The 17,693-nt window shown below is 40.9% G+C and overlaps 1 protein-coding gene across 4 annotated transcripts in view; it reads left to right on the forward strand.

The window, feature by feature from the left end:
- LOC148059805 (ERC protein 2) overlaps positions 1-17,693 on the forward strand; it is a 155,205-nt gene that overhangs the window by 67,967 nt on the left and 69,545 nt on the right. For 3 of the 4 annotated variants that reach the window (XR_015709376.1, XM_087781050.1, XM_087781051.1), the window contains exon 13: positions 7,221-7,381. Coding sequence is in view for 3 of the 4 variants with exons in the window: in XM_087781050.1 (XP_087637176.1) it covers positions 7,221-7,381 (161 nt within the window). In the remaining variant the exon portion in view is untranslated. Of the gene's footprint in view, positions 1-1,211; positions 1,365-7,220; positions 7,382-17,693 lie in introns of all 4 variants that reach the window. The other variant, XM_087781052.1, reaches the window with a different exon arrangement.

A 17,693-nucleotide genomic window follows, 5' to 3' on the forward strand; every position in this document is an offset into this window, starting at 1 on the left:
CTTAAAGCAATTCGGGCGATCATTTTGAAATGTTTCTAAGTAAGTAAGTAGTGGTTATTTGTAAAGCGTCTTTCTAGAACAGGGTCACAAAGCGCTTTAACAAACTAAAACAATACACAGTTAAAATATATACTTTAAAAGGCAAAGACACATAAGACAAACACAGGAGTCCCAGAAAATCAGGAAATATCCTGCACAAATAAGAAGGTCTTAAGATGTTTCTTGGAGGAGTCAGTAGACTTGACAGAACTTTACATTCCCTACAGTCCATACAGTATCGCTTCCTATTTTTAGGGTTAAAATGAGCTTCATTTAAAAATCACACATTCTTTTTACATCATTTGTATCAGTGACTATTTCATAAACGTGATTACATTCAACAGATGTCAGATCCAGCAGAGTGAGGTCATGAGAGTCAGTTGAACACTGTGAGGTCATCATTTTTAGTTCATCTAAACATGGTGTTTCTGGCCTGTTAATGTTGTATACGTCCACAGCCCAATTCAATGAGGCATTGTGTCGAAGTTGAGTGATTTTTTTGAGAAGTATATAATCCAGAGCTTGGAAATGACAGCTGTGCTCGGAGAATGTCTTCATGCGTTTGTGTAACTTCCGCTAGTTGTCCAGATTGTGCTCAAGCCTGAAAAGGGGAGCTAAGATCGGACAATAATTTTTGTTTTTTTCATGAACTTTTACTAGATTAAAGATTGAGGATGATTGCATTCGAAAAAACCTGGTGGAAATATTTTGAATAATTATTTGGTTGAAAGTTTTATTTACCACTTCACCTGCAGTTTAACTCTGACCCCTACCTACTGGTACTTTACAAAGTGTAGACATTTTAACTTAATGTCAATTTTGCTCTTGAGAAAAAAAGGAAAAACAGATGGTGAGAATTCTTGAGTTTATTATTGTTGGCTCTGGATTTTCTTCACTGTTTGATCATTCAGGGAAGGAGTCTCCCCTCTCACTATAGGTGTCAACAAGGCCTTACAAAAACTGCAAATATCGTCCCTCACATGCTCACCCACAGACATGTGCCACTCAACTTCATCCTCTAACAGCTTCTCTATTTTTTTTCTGAAAGAGGAATTCAAGTTTGCTTTGTGTCATCAATGTATCGAGCAGAACGTTCAACGGCGAAACCTTCTCCTCTGGCTTCTGTTACTTTACTTTCGACCCCTCTCCTCAAGACTCCCCTTCCCCCTCAGCTCGCACTCTCACTTTCCCAGGATGCAATGCGGGAGACGGCCGATCGGATCGGTGAGCTGGAGGTGGCGCTGAGGGAGAGCATGAACACCTCCGCCCATCGGGAGGCGCTGTGGGCGCAGGAGGAAACCGCCCGTGTTCATGCGCAGAGACAGGTTGATCAAAGTGTTACCAAAGCACTCGTTTGATTGATGAAACATTATATGTCCGGGTTTGATAAGATTTAAAGATAATTAAATGTCAAACTTAAGGTCTGGTGCGGCCAAATCCGACTCGCCAAGCCATTTTATGTGCCTGTGAAGTTTAAGATAAGATGAGCGAGCATCGATATCAACAATTATACATTGACTTCCTAAGTGAAACTGATGGGTTTGGTTAAAGAAGACGAACGTGGAGATATTTAAGATGAACAAAGCCTCTGAGAATAAAAAGACCCCAATATGACACTTAATTACTGTTTTAAAAATGTACATTTTGTTTGATCTGTTAAAAGATCTTCGCCCCTTTTTGTGACCTAGTTTAACCAACGATCAAATAACTTGTACGGCATCATTTAAATTTAAACTTTAACATTCAAGTGTTTTTTCTGTCAATTCATTCTAAAAACCACAAAATAAATCCACTTTTTTGCGAAGCAACAATCGGCACTAATTCTTTTTTGAACAGCTCTTTTTGTTTACAATAACGATTTACAAAAGTGATTCATTTAAAACACGCCCTGAAGCCTCTTTGTTTAGTCTGCCAGGTGTTAGTCTTATATTTTTGGTCCAGCAAGTGTGTGCTGGTGTGTCGGTGGGAAACAGAAAGGGGTAAGGGACTGCGTTTCCTCCTGGTGTGAGCGTGCATTAGAATGAGAATGACCTTGCATCACTTATAAGTGCCATAAGTAACATGAGAGCGATTGGCGGTTACAGCAAGAACAACATTTCAAGGCAGAATAGTGGCTGTATTCCTTCAAAAACTCATACATATGGTCTCTATTCCCTCTCAAACGGATTCAAAGACAATAGCCGACAAAAGAAAACCGGACCGCTGCTGGACAGAGTGGGAAAGCGAGAGGTCAAGTTAAGTTTAGAACATTTTGTCAGAGCCAACGGTAACTTGGGCTAAGATTGTCTGACATTTTCCTCCTTTTCGTGATCCCAACCTTTCACGCTCCACTTGCGTTCAGCATGGATACTGTGTTTATCAAATAATAGTTTGAGAAATCCGAGAGTTGTATTATAACGTCCGCGTGCACCGACGCGGTTGCTGTGTTTACCCACGTGCAGCCGAAGACATAGAAATTCTAACTTCTCACATGTTGGCAGTTCAAATGTCAAGACTCGCAGAGAAGAACCAGCTTGCACTAAATTGGATTTTATTTAAGCAAAAACAAAAGGTTTTTTTTCAGTTGAAAGGAGCTTCTTAATATCCTAAAAACTTATGTGGATCTCTGAACTTACCCTCTGAATGTGACAGTAGTAATATACATGAAAAAGCTCATGTTTTCATTTTTTTTTCTGATTACAGAGAGAAAAGTCATGGACTTCGGTTCATGTAAATATGATGTAAATTTTGGCGAGGAAAGGGACGAACAAGTGCGCGATTAATCCCACGTTGATTGGGATATACAAAGGGAAGGAGATTGTGTTTGTGTGCATGAGCAGATTCATACATCTGTATATTTTTGTGCGTGCCCCCTTTTTCTGGATTTGTTGACCATTTTTTAGTAGAAAATCCACAAACTTCTTTTTACTTGAGGCTCCAGGTAAAATACATTTTATTTGAAAGCGGCTTTTTTGGCACTCAAGGACAACTGTACTATATCACTTTAAAAAGAAGAAGCAATAAACTGTATCGTACAACAATATAAAATGTCAGTTAGTAGGAAAACCGCCTTTAGAAAAAGTCGGTCTTTTTGACTTAACCTTAAATGGAGGACGTACAATAGTGGAAAGATGTTTGATTATTTTGGTCATAGGAAAATAGGAGGCAGACTGTGATCAAAGATGGCACATCGTTCAGTTTACTTTGTAGGTTTAATTTAGGAGAAGATTGATCCAGATAAAACAGGAACTTTCTTTTAGTTGGATGGCTAACTCTAGCTGGTTCTGTAATGGTAAAATCCCAACAAAACTTTTACATAGACAGAGGCCATTTGGAGTTGACAAGGCATCAAGCCTGAAAGTGTACCCAGTTATTTACTTCTTCGCCAAGTACCCTCTTCTTTTTCTATCTGTTGACCAGAGAGAACCTCGATTTGTCTAGCAAGGTACATTTTTACTCTTCCTAAGATGTTCTTCATTACAGCAAAGTACATTGTGAAATCTTTTTTTTTCTTATTTCCCCCCCTTTACTTTGCCTTCCAACACACCGACAGCACAATATTTTGTAGCTCTCGCTCTCTCTACTATTTCCCCAAAGCCATTGTTGTAGGTAATAAATGTAAACATTAGAACGACAAGCAGATTGTTGGCAGTCTTGAAGGAAATCTGAGGCAAAATAAACTCGTTTCATGACCTGCAGCCAACAGGGTCTTGGCTTGGGCTTGTAATTGCACTTTATTTTACAATAGGGTTTTATTTTGTTTCTCTGTGAAGCTTTGTCTGTGCCTTAATGTAGTGCTATATTTAGACGTACAGGAGACGTCTCAATTAATGGTTCGCTTTGATTTGATCAACCCTTGTGTTATCTCTGGGTCAAGGTGACCCGGAGGCCTGAAAACTAATGCATTTGAGGCATCCCTTCACCTTGACCCAGAGGCAACACAAGGGATACCAAAAATACATTTGGTTTCGGGGCCGCAAGGTCAAGGTGAGCCAGAGGTAACACGAGGGCTAAGAATGTTTTTCTCAAAAGTTGATTTCAAGCTACGTTTGTGTCTCCGAAACCACTTCTCTGTGAGGTGTTGACTCTCTGACGGAGCCGTCAACACACTCGGATCCGAGCGTCAACATGACATCAGCGCTTGAGGATGCAGTCAGAGTAAAGGACCATAAACACGCAGTAACGATGACGAATGCTTGCCTCGGAAGAGAGAAAAAAAAACGACTCCATGTGTGGGTGTTGAGGGACAGCTCCTCCTGAAACATCACCTGACCCTGGCACGGTTTCAGAGCGCCTTGCCAGACTCACATTCTCACATATCCCCACCTCTCTATTTGCTTTATTATTTTTCCTTCTTTCTTCTTCTCTGCGCCTGAAAGTAATCAGTCTCATGACGTGTAATGCTCAGGCCCGGCGTGCCGAGGTGGTGCGTGCTTAATGGACCGGGTGATTCTACCATTTCTTCTCCGTCCTCTTTTTTCACCACTTTTCATTCCATCACATCGTTCGAGTGTCTCCACAAATCATCTCAACATTCCTTTGTCCCCAGTTTTTTGGCTCTGTCCTCTCACCCATGTTGGCGTTTGAACTAGGCCTTTGAACCAGCAACACCGACACAAATGGACTAGAAGGATTTGGCCCTTACCTCTGAGCCCCTCAATCAGCTTAGCAACTAAAAGGGCTTTGAGCCAGTCTTAGCGGGCCTTAGCCTGGCTGGGGGGCTTTGCCTTGAAGTTGAGCTAAATTAGCACGCACAGGCTCACTGCTAAGCTGATTAGGTTCCTAATTTCACTAAAATGCATTGTATTCCTTATTAATGATGTGATTGTGAAGTGAGGGCGAGCCTGGGTGGTGGAATGATGGATGTAGGTGAGGCCGGGCATGTGGTCGGCGTGAATTTACTCGCCTAAATCTGTAAGAAATTTTTAAAAAAATTACACGGATCAGTAGCAGGAGGGTTTTGGTTTTGTTATTGATTTTGTGTTCTACTTTATATTATTGTTGCTTTTTTTTTAATCAGGTCAGCGAATAATCTTGTTTTTTAGATCGTGATTATCTCTGCCAAGAAGGTTGTCTGTCATGTTAGCAGTAACGGCGCTAGTTTAAGTAAAGTTAAGTCGTCTTTAAGTAAAGACTTACGTTAATAGTTCAGTGTGTGTCATGAGAAAGGTTGCACGTTATAGGTCATTTATATTTTATTCTCTAAAATAGGCTATTTGTATTCATATATCAATGATAAATTGATAGAATTACCATAAAAGTTACTTTCCCTATTGACTACTTTCTTTGAAAGTCATGAGTAACTTAAAGTAACAGAGTTACTTTTTAGAGAAGTAACTAGTATTGTAACTTAGTTACTATTTTAAAGTACCCAACACTGGTTTTCTGCATGGATGGGTCAGTAAAATAACGCAAAAGCAGTGTAGTCTCAGGAAATCATGAAATTTTGGTTTAGGGTTGCCATCTGGACCCATGAGCCTTTTGCAGGATTGGTCACTTATGATTAAGCAGATGATAGCGCTTTTTTGTTTTCCTACTGTGTGTTTATTTTGTAATGCTATTGACAATAATATATTTATTTATTTTTTAAACCGTATTGATATAGATCGTGCATTTCCAAAAATGATGCCTGGGGCCATTTGCGGCCCTTAGGTAGAATTGGATTGGAGCACAGTCTCTATTACAGACTGTATTATTCAACAAATGACACATTTGTTTTTACTAATTGTATGACATTATGGTTGTTATAGTGATGGTGGAGGTCTGTGCTTTTTAGTTCATTTTTAAGGAAAAATAAACACAGAGAATAATGACTGAAGCATATTCCTTCCTTTGTTGTTCTTGTATCTAATCACTTGATTAGAGATTACTTTAAGTATTTTTTTTACTAATTCCCTCTTTAATACTTACGCTAGAAAAAAAGTCTGATTATTTTCTTCATACTGGGAAGTCTGGCTGTCGGATACTTAAAAGGTCTGTTGTTGTTGGCAAGAAAAATGGTTTTACTTTATTTAAAATAATAATGTGATACATTACCAGGAAGTTTTGACTGAAAGTTGTTACTTTCTCACCATTTCAGATTTTTCACTTCCCACTCACTCTGCTTTCAGCCCGTTTCCTCCGACACCATATGTGATATTCATGACCAGTCTGACATCTGTGAAACACACCTAGAAATCAGCGCAGATGAAGAGTGTCCTGAAAATGTGTGAACGATTTGGCCCCTTCATAAAAAGAGGCCCTTTTCGTTTTCATGTCCGACCCCATGGAGTGCTTTCCATACTCTTCTTTTTTTTCCCCCGTCTTTTATTTTATGTTCTAGAAAATGTTCTTTTTATTTGTCTGTGGTTTGAAAGTTATTTTAAAAAAACGACTTAAAATTCAGCGTAGCTGTTTTCTATCTTTGTCTTTGAAGAAGTGTGGATCCCAAATTATACACTTTGTGTAAGTTTATAGTGCCTGGAGGTCAAATCCTGTACAAAAAAAAAAGTTTAGCTTAAGAGGTGTTAAAATGGACTTTAAATAATATAATTAGCTAACTTGGTGTCTATTTTTTTCTTTTTTTTTAACTTTCATAAAACTTTTCTGGACTCTTTTGATGTTTTTTGGGGAAGATAAGGAACAGAGATTACCAGAGAGGTAAAGTAAAACTGAATGAAAGTAATTTGCAAGTAAAGGAGGTTTCGGGAAAAGAGGACAAGAAAAATGATAAAAAAAAAGTTAATTTCTATCAGACTTCCTGGTAAAAAAAAACTCTTTGTTTGGGCTTGGACTGCTATAATATTTTGCTGATTAAGTTGGACTCCCCTGATTTAGCTCTGGTTACTTCCAAACTGGTAGTTTTGGAAATGTTTTTAATAAAAGCAATATTTCCAGATTTATTAAATAAAATTTTGATCTGAGCATATTTCCCCTGGAAAACATTTTGCATGTGCAATTCTGTGCGTGAGGGGCTTTGCCAGGCGAGTACCGAGACCATTTGCAGAGTGGGTCCTGCAAATCATCTTGTCGTTTTCTCAATAAACTGTGTCGACAAAAGCATCTACCATGTCTTTAAAAAGAAATGAAAAGGAAGAACCAAAACCTGTTTTGCCTTTTAGTCTTGCTAAGAAGCTAACTTTGGATCCGTGCATCTTTGCTTTGTTATTTTTTGGAACGGTTATCTCCTTCTTTTTGGTTATATATTCTGTTTTGTTTTCCAGTTGGAGGAGCTGATGGGGGCTCTGGATAAGACGCGACAGGAGCTGGACACCACCAAACTGCGGCTGTCCTCCACGCAACAGTCCCTGCACGAGCGCGACGGACACCTCAGCAGTCTACGGCACGAGAGGCGCAAGCAGCTGGAGGAGATCCTGGAGATGAAGTTAGTCCCGCGAATGTTGAGACGCCATTATGACCCGCGTCAATGTGCGTCTTCCATCGCCTCACCTGCGCACATGTGCGTCCGTGCATTGACACAGACGTCAGAGGTGTGTTTTGAAGGGAGATCATCCGTCTCGTGAAATGTTACCTTCATGGAGCACAGGTGGAGGCTCAGTGTGCGACGAAGAGCCGGTCGTGCTTCCATGTGTGAGTGCGTGTCAGTTTGAATGCGTAAGTGAGTTCAGTGATCTGTCAGAGGAGCGACTCCATGTGTGTTTGCTTTAAGTGCTCTGATTGAAGGAGCACGGAGCCCTCGTCTCTGGCTGTCATGTGCCACAGAGAAATGCCTTTAATGTCAGACCTCGGGTTGTGCGCAAAGAAACAGAGAAACTGGCATATTGAAAACACAATTCTCTGTGGCTCGCGAGCTCCCCTGATCAAACGGCTTTTGGAGAATGTGTGTCTGCTGACAGTGTGTGTATAGGCCACTGGAGACGGCAGAAATTGCCCACACACACACACACACACACACACACACACACACACATCTCTCTGTCTCTTTCAATTTCCACCGTCTAAACATTAGCAGGGATGTTTAGTGGAGGAAATGTCCGACACATGAAGAGACACAAGCCATGCTTCTAGGTATACATGCGAGATTACGAACGCCGAGCATGGCATACATGCGCTCGCACTCTGCCGACACATGGTTCGAATCAACCTTTATTAGAAATAAATTAGAGGACAATGGCCAGAGTGGAGGCTGTGCGACAGAAGTAGGTCTCTGCTTTTGTGTTTAAATCGTTGGATACAAGTCCACACTGGTAAGAGCTAATGGAGGGGAGCACAGGGGGCATGACCGAGTGTGTGTGTGTGTGTGTGTGTGTGTGTGTGTGTGTGTGTGTGTGTGTGTGTGTGTGTGTGTGTGTGTGTGTGTGTGTGTGGTCTCCCCTTTGCTATAGATTGTGTGTATGAAAAGGTCAGAAGCAACGGTCTGGGGTCACTGATGATGAGGATTAAAGGACTGTTGAATTGTAAGGAAGGGAAGCTTCGTGAGACTGACTCGCATCTAAGCGCGCCACAAAGATACGCACACAGAATGTACACAAAACCTCAGTGGAACTCACATATAATCAGTCACGTCTGCAGACATGCACATACTTAGACAAACTTTGGCTTTCTGCTTAAAAGAAGGGGGTGAGGAGGAGGGTGGGGGGGGGCATATTCCCACAACACAGCTCTGGGCCAACTTAGCAAACCTTAACGGGGGCGACAGAAGAGAGAAAGAGGGCGAACAAAAGACAAGAGGGGTTAAGAAAAGAGAAAGAATGAGAAGTGGGGGGCAGAGCGGGGCACGGCCGGCCCTAGACAAACTCAAGTATTTTAATTTCTAGAAATCATGAGAGAAGTTTGATGGAATGCCAAGTTTGTCCTTTCACTTCTGTGGCACCGCGGGGAAGGACGGCCGAGGAGAACTCGCGTTCCTGCCGTGCGCTCTTGAACGTTTGCTGGTGCGAGTCCGAGAAAGAGCAGATTCATTCACATTTCAACACTGTTAATGAAAGAGACAAGAGGGGGGAAATCCAGCTTTCCATGGCTGCATGAAGACAGTGCAACATATGAATATGTATTTGTGCTTTCGATAGATTCGTCACGTTCATCACGGTCATGGGTTGCCATTATTTCCAGACTGTCATTAATCTTGATTAGAGAGATGCTTCATGGAGACAAGATTATTTTGTATTATACTCTCAAAAGTATTAACTTTGAGTCACTGGTTGACACATACTGGTGTTAAACGGAGAGGGTGCTACTCCTTCAGAGCTTGTTTCTTCAATAAGCTTTGACAGAAAAAACAATGAAATGAAAATCTTTTTGACATGAAAGGATAAATGACATGACAGAATTGAAAACAATTCTCTTCTCCCACCATTAAACAAGAAGACGATAGTTTGATTTTGATTTGTGCATCATACACACACTTATGTTGTAAAACAACACAGATAAATACATATGTTGCAACTTTAATTAAAGGTGGGTTTAGCTTTTGAAAAGGTAAAAAGTTGCTGCATGTAAACTTTATTTACTAATCAAATGTTGGTGACGGCAGCGTAAAGAACCAACTTATTTCATAAAATCAAGAAAATATTCCAGGGGAATTAAAAGCAGATGATCTGAACTTGACAATGACACTTATAGGCTGGTTATTTGTATTTATCTAGCCGTGTTACTGCTGTGTTACGAAGCATTTATTTTAAAATCATGAATTACTCGAGTTAACACCTGCGGCTTATAGACCCGTGCCACCGTTATATTTGAAAGTTATTCTTACACTTTTCACTATTAAAAAAAAGGGCAACAATAAACTAACATTGCTAAAAAAACAATTTTGCTTCAGATCAATCACATCTTATTGTTTGGCCGAGGCTGTCAACTTCGCATGAAGGTGAGCAAAAGCGTTGGAGGGTCAGGAGGTGCAAATCCACAATGAATTAATGATGTTTAGACATCTTGAAAAGCAAGTCATTGAGATGTTTCCAGGCTCTGAATGGGATAATACCACATGCCACAACATCACAGTGGCTTTGCCGAACCCGATCCTCCCATAGACGCAGAGAAAGAAGCTGATATTATCTCTGTTTACATTGAAGTGATGGAAAATGATGATAACACTTAAAAAAAAAGAGTACAGAAGCTTTGGTGGAGACACAAAAATGTGAGTTAGCAGAAACTGACGTTGACTGAAAGAGATGAGAAAGAAACTGGTAATCACATTAAATATGGATTATTTTAGTCCAATTTAATACCTTGAAAACAACTGTTCAATAACCTCTGTCATTCAGATTTTACTTTTTATCAACCTTTATGTTATGTTTAGTTGTTCATTCAACGACACGTTCTTGAAGGAAGCCCTCAGCTCTTAACTCGGAAACCATATTGTGAGCGAAACAATACCCAAAGTTGGAGCCTTCGAAATTGAATCTGGTCTATGAAGTGTGTTCGTCAGCTCGTCATCGGCCGGTCGCAGTAACCCGTGGCATAAGCAACGTTATGACTTTCAAATCCCCCGAGTAGACATCCTGTCTGCGCAGTCCCATCGCCATGGTTACCACGGACAACACGCCAAGTCCAGCTCTGATGGTGAGGTCATGTCCTTTAGTCACTGATGTCTCGATGGGACACTCCAAAGTATTTGCACTCACAGAAGAGTTGAAACAAAAGTATGCCACCATCGGCGGCTGGATGACGCTTCACTAGTTCACCTGCTCAAAGAGGGTCGAACCTTCTGGGGTGTTGAAATCCTGATCCATGCTTGGTGGTGGCACCGTGCCATTGTTCTGATTGGAAGTCGGCGGCGGAGGGTGAATGGGATTCTCTATGCTGCTGGTGACGAGGAGGGGTCCGACCACACATCACCTTCTTCTCCGAGCAGGTTTCTGTGTGTACGTCGCCTCGTGGGAACCCGGGGCCATTCATCATGTCTGTCTGTGCTCCACTGCCCTCTGACACGCGTGTTTACCTTCAACATGTGTGTCGGCTCTCGGGCCGGTGGGTGTGTTGTTCTGTCAGGGCTGAGGTGGGCTCCACCCTTTTGTCAATGGGGGGCTTCATCCCGTGGAAATCTTTGGTTGGATTTTCTAGTCCTGAGCAGGAAGTGAGGGGTTAGTCTGGAACAACATGGAGAATAAGATCTTTATGGAAATGTATGCCATCAGATAAGCGCAGAGATAGACGTACATATCTTTGTTAAAGTCAAGTGTCAAATTCCAAACTTTGCGGCCTCACTCGTGCTTCTTTATTGCTTTACTGTCCCCTGCAGTCGTCTTATTTTAATCCTACTTATCGCACTTTATCTATAATTCTTAACTCTAGATGCTTGATAAGCAGTATCTGGCTGATTTCTCAACACAGCGTGGAGGGTTTGGTCTTCTTCTTCAGTAAGGAGATAGAATCCACATTCATGGATGCGTCATGAGTTCACTAACCGAAGTAACTGCTGGTGCCGGTCAAGTAGGTTTGCTTCAGGAAGGGACTGATTCAAAGGGAAAAAATATAAACAACTTGAATAAAAAAAGTCAAACGCCAATGAAAAAGGTTGATTTATATGATACATTTGAAGACCAAATAACCCGAGAGTGGTCAGTGGAGAGAAATGTGTATCATGGGTATTAAATTGCAGAAATTACCCTAAATTATAGGGGGAAAAAAAGATTTAACATGTGATAAAAATGGCACAAATTTAATTCTAATTTTATTTTTCAATTAACGAAATAATCTGAAATTTTATAACACTGGTATATAACACATTTCATAAAAATAGAACATATTAGAATGTCCATGGGGTTCTTTCGCCCTTCTAAATAAAACACCCAACTGACACCAATCAACTGCAACCTTGGAAGCCCTAAAAAAAATCCATAACTTATGTAAGAAGCAAAAAGATGCAGAAAGTACAAACAGAAGGAGAAGAAAATATGCACCAACTTATCAAGGCAGATGTTGACACCTGTTTGTCTTGTTTCTGACATTAACACAAGATTTCCTTTGATTTAATTTTACAGGACTTTATTTGATCCTTCTCTGTTAGCTCTGTGTCCATCTAGCTTTCTTTCTACATGCAAAGGGTAGGATTAAAACGAGAGAGAAGATAAATCCTCCCAAGTCATTGTGCAGAAAACTGCCTCTCCACGGGAAATGAGTTGCGACTCAAACTCCAAAATATCTTGTTTTCGTGTCGTGGTTTTGATTTGGAAAGGAATCTCATTATAATCGCTCGTGTTTCAGTGGTTACTTTTATAGTTGGTGGTGTGTTTACAATGACAAATGTTGAGGCAAAAAAATATGACTTATGAGCTGATTTTGTTTTTTCTAAAGACGTTTGTACATTTGTTCAAATTTGTTTAAAAATTCTTCTTAAATAATTTCCCCTTGATACATTCATGAAATCTTTTTTTTTAAATTCATTTTGCACAGTTAAAGAATGATATAGGAAAAGAGGAGTAGATCAACAGTGCAGCAAGAGGCAAAAAGCTCACAGAGCTGTGCAAATAAACAACATTTCCTCTTCTTTTTTTTGATAAAATACATTTAATTCGATTTTAGGTTTTTATTTAGATGTTTTTGTAAACACTTTAACCTCATACACTTTAAAATAAATGGATTATCGTTTTTTTTCTTGAAAAGATTCATGGAATTCCATTTTAAGTTTACATCTCCTTTTGATGTAACATTCTCGAAATATGTTTAACAAATATAAACACAAACCACATTTTGCGTTAAAACGGCCAAAGTTTTTTCGACACGTCATGCGTCACTTCAGGTTACTGCACAAAGGGGGGAACAGTGCAAGAAAGGAGTGCACTTGTGTGTTTGGTTTAACTGACAGAGATGGAAGAGTCTTTCCAGAGACTGAAAGGACGTATTGTCTGATCAGGAACCGGTGCAGGGATACTGCAGTGAATTTGACACAGACACAAAACAAATGCTTTGATTGACAGCCGCAGGGTTTTGGAAGGCTCCGCCGATGACCAAGAAGTTCCACTTGGAAACAGAGGTAACTTTTTCCCTGAGAGGATAAAATCGTCATTTCATTGTCTCATCTTTTTTTTTTTTCCTCCCTGAATAGAGACTCCACCTTCCACTCCTTTTCTGCCTTTATCTTTGTTTTTATTGTCGTTATCTGTGGGCGAGTGGAAAAAGACCTGGAATTTATCACACATACCTTATAATTACTATCACAGGAAACGGTCCCGAGGAAGTAGGTGAACTACCCCTGCTAATTAGTGTGCATCGCAAAGACACAACATATATGCGCACACAAAACGCACACAAAACGCACACAAAGTTAATTAGCGTCATTTGGCCGGTGAAAAGCTTAATCTGGCTTAAGGGAGACCAACAAACCGCTAAGTTTGCATGGTGGTATAAATCTTTGGACTAATTGACTGGAACTGTGTGTGTGTGTGTGCCCGGCGTGTGTGTGTCTGTGTGCGTCCATTTGCGTCAGCATGTGTCTGGGTTAGGCAATTGACGGGGTCGGCCTTGTGGTCATAAATAGCTGGCCGGCCACACATCACCCCGAGGTGAGCCCTGATGGTCGGTAGGAAGCGCAAGACAAAAGAGGAGCTTGAGTTCCTACAATTGGATCTCGGGGTGATTTCCGAGGGGGTTCTCTGTGATGCCGGAGTCGCAGGTAATATTCAGTTGTTAAACGGCCGTTAAAATGACGGCTCGTTAAAATGCCTCAACGGTTCGCCGTTATGAGAGCATAAAATGTCGGTGTGCCCATCCAAGTGAGTCAGTTGGCTTCCTGGAATACATTTGCACACTGTAAACAAGTCTTAATTGTCTGTGGTTTGACACATGCACAAACACACCTGATAGACGACTTTTGTTTTTGTCGACTGTTTGTCTGCGTTTGGAGACATTCATTAAATAAAAAAAAAAAGAGACACTTTAGTTGAGGTGAGTCAGCTAACTTGCATCACACACGATACTAAGAGATTAAACACCAACCTGTTGGCTAAATCTGTTGTTTTGTGGCCTGACGGTGCTTGAAATACCTCCAAAAGTTCAAAAGGTCGCCGTTCCAAGCTTGACCATTTGACTGTTTAGTACGAATAAGAGATTTTAAATGTAATACATTGATGCAGTGGACAGGATATTTTGTCAGAGGCAAATAAAAATAATATTTTGTTTGTTATTTGTTACATTTATTCTCTCGTTTCCGGTAAAAGTACTGTCAGTTATGGACGATTTGATAATTGTACACTTTACGCGGCCTGTGGCTCAGACTGTGTTTAAAATGTTGGCCTGTTGTGTAGGAGAGGTTGTGACCCCCAAAATATAGCATTTTTAAAATGTTCTCAAAGCTCAAAATAACATCAGGCATAACAAAAACAAGCGGCCCCAAGCGTTTTCCATACCACCACCATCATCTTCTGTCATCTTCAGTTTGTTAATGCACACCGAGAAGAAAATGCCTTTTCTTCCCACGAGCGTAACTTGGGTCTAAAAGTGAATCTAGATCAACAAGGAGTGCGACGTTCACTCATTGATACGTTTACAAGATGGAAGAGAAAGTTACACCAATCTTAATTCCTTAATTCGCAAAACAGACACTTTCAGAGGCTCTGAAGTAATTCCAGGCTAAAGGTGGTTGTTCAGAACTTCAATCCATACCCCACCAAATTCAGTTTAATTACACTGTAACAGAAGAAACTCACTACATGTTGATATGGTCTAGAGATTAAAGCGCTTAAGATTTATCGTTCAAGAGACAGTTTTCCAGCAAGCGGAGATCTTAAGCGTTCACCAAGAATCTGGAAACTTTCAAAAACCGGAAAATTGGTGCAGATGGAGGGGAAATTCAATGAAAGATGTTCTGTGAGGAGACAAACCAGAATGCCTTTGTGTTGAAGGAGGAGAATTTATGTATTGTAAGAAAAAACCACAGGGATGCTTAATGCTTACATTAGCATTCAAAGATTCAAAGCAGAGACTATTACATTCGGTGAAGACTAGCTTTGGAGATTTTGTCCCTTTGAGTGGTTTCAGTTTAACACAATTGAATGCTAAAATACTTACCAGGCATTTTCTTATTCGTCCTATTACCTGAATGTGTTTTGTAGTAGAATTATGTCTCTCTCACGCTGATAGATCTCCTTCAACTTGTACTTGGCGAGACGATCGTCACAGCTTTTACTGTCGAGGTGGTCTCTCGCGCTGATGATAGCTCGAGCAGTAAACCAAACGACTTACTAGCAACGAGCCGCCTTCACACTCCTCGCGGGTTTATAAGCAGCCGGTGGCACTCTCGCTTGTGTACGTGTGTCTCCTCTGCTTAATCTGTACAACCGTACTGTAATTATCATTATCTGCTTCTCGGCAGTGGCAGCGAACAGCCCGAGCAAGTTTGGATGTGGGTTTATGTGTCCCTGTGGAATAGATTTGTTTGTGTGCACTACTCTAGCATGTGCGTACTTGAACTTGTCTTTCAGTGTGTGTCGGTGTGTGTGTGTGTGCAGCGAGAGGAGATGATGTGAAGAACATGAGAGCGATTAGCAGTGAAAGATAAAGAGATTGTGCCAGTGGCTATGTGATGATTTTTCCTGACTCTTGTTTTGGCCCTCCTCGCGCTCATTTGGTCTCCGTTAAACAGAGACATATTGGAAACATGAGTGGTCTCTCGGGGCCGGTGGGTATCTGAAAATTCGGGGCCTGGAAACAGGAGACGACAAAATTAGAGGAGAGGGGATTAAATAGTGGAAAGATATTAAGCTGAGAATAAAAGAAATAAGGAGAAAAAGAGCCAGGGGAGTTGCACTCATCACCAGGATTTCAAATCAAATAAAACCCAAAACAGCATTTGTCTTGTATGTCACTTGTTTGGTCCAGAGATTTTTACAATCTGCCGGCATCACAGACACTCTGAAGCACTCCACTATAAAACTTTTGGTCTCATTTTTTATGATAGCAGAGTTGATGTCGAAGAATAAAAGACTTGGAACGGGGAAGAATAACGTTTAAAAAAACAAAAAAATGGTATAAAGCTAAGTTTATTTGGAGGAGCTGTATAAGATGACAACCACAGTTTAATCCAAGTACAGTCCAGCATCCTGAAAGCTTGCATCGGTAAAACGGAGAAGGCCTTTATGTGGCCTAGACAGACTGGGTAGAATGAGGACCAGCCACAACTAAACTAACAAAACAGGATTCCTGCTGAGACAGTAATGGCTGCAGGGACTGGCAGCTGACATTGGCATGACTTCTCAGGTCGTAGATTCAATCCAGAGGGTGGCTTGTGTTGTGTGTTTATGCTTAATTGGGAATATTGGCCTTCACGTAAATGTCTCCCGCCTGGGAAAGTTCGACATCTCAACTGTGAGCAACGGTGTCTTGTGACGTAAGCTCCGACACGTTGTCCAAAAATCAGGCAGGAACCGACAATTCCGGGACTTTGTTTCCAAATCCATTCATACGATACACAAGTAGCACAACTCTCCCATCTGCGGGGAAGATAAAGCCAAATTAGCTTCCCAACGGAGAGCGAACACTTCAACAACATTTCAATTTAATCCAAAGTCAAAGGGAGATCAAGAACAGCAGCGAAACGTTTCTCCGCTCGGCCTCTCATGTGTGACACATAGCCTCTCCTTTTCAAACCACAGGTCTTTGAGTTCAGCATTCTCTCAAATCAGAATTGTGTGTTTGGCCTTGGGTTACACATTCGATTGAATTAGGGAAGCAATGCACACGTACACACTTAAACAGGCAAAAAGATCTCTATTAAGTTAAAAAAAAAAAAAAAAAAAAGAAGAAGAAGAGAGAGAGAAAAAGGTTGAGCGTCTTCTTCCAATGCTTTTATGTGATAAGATCGGCTCGGGGTGCTCTTGTACGCAGGATTCCTCAGCACATCAAACAACAGTAAACCACATCACAGAGGCAGGAAGAGCTCGACTCCATTAGCTGGCCCATAAAGGACAAGTCTGCATGTGTATTGTGGGTCCATGTGTTTGTGTGTGTGTGTGTGTGTGTGTGTGACGATGCTACGAGAGGTTTCAGACACGGTTGCAAAGGTATGCAGTTCATAAATGTTAAAAATGTTTGCAGTGATGTTGGCTAATCATTGTCGACTACTCTTGGACTGGAATCAAAGCGACCCTCCACTCTTAGACACAATAACACACTTAAAAGTAACTCATGTGCACAGAAACACGCACACGTGCACGCTCACAAACGAGAACACACACTGGTTCAGAGACACTGCTTTTCTGCTGAAGATACCTTTAGCTCTTAGAAATTGTCAGACACTTTTTTTTAACAAGAAACTTGTTTGGGTTACTTTGTGGAATTTCTTGACTTTTTAAACCTTCTGTTATATTAGGGTCAAGGTAACCCGAAGGCCTGGAAACAAACATAATGGTTTTATCCACTTTGTTGTTTTTTTGGGGTCAAGATTAACGACCTCCACCAATGTATTTCTGGAAGCCAGGGAGGTCGTTCACCCTGAACCAGAGACAACACTGGGGATAAAACAATTGCATTTGGTTTCAGGTCTTTTCAGGTCTTTGAGATTACACAAGGGTTAACGGAGTCGTGGCCATTAGTTGTGTTACACAGAAATCAGGTTGAAACACAGCCAACCGCCTTGGGAACCAATCAGCGGAATAAAGAGAAACCAGGGACCATCTTTACTTAAAAAAAAACAAAAAAAACAAGGTCAGCCAGACTGGAAAATTTCCAAAGAAAAACAAAAGCCCATTTTGTGTGTCCACACTTTTGGCCTGTACCTTTAGGTTGGTTTTAGTAAG

The sequence above is a fragment of the Callionymus lyra genome, chromosome 19, assembly GCF_982586985.1.
Source record: "Callionymus lyra chromosome 19, fCalLyr1.hap1.1, whole genome shotgun sequence".
In the NCBI taxonomy this organism is placed as follows: Eukaryota; Metazoa; Chordata; class Actinopteri; order Syngnathiformes; family Callionymidae; genus Callionymus; species Callionymus lyra.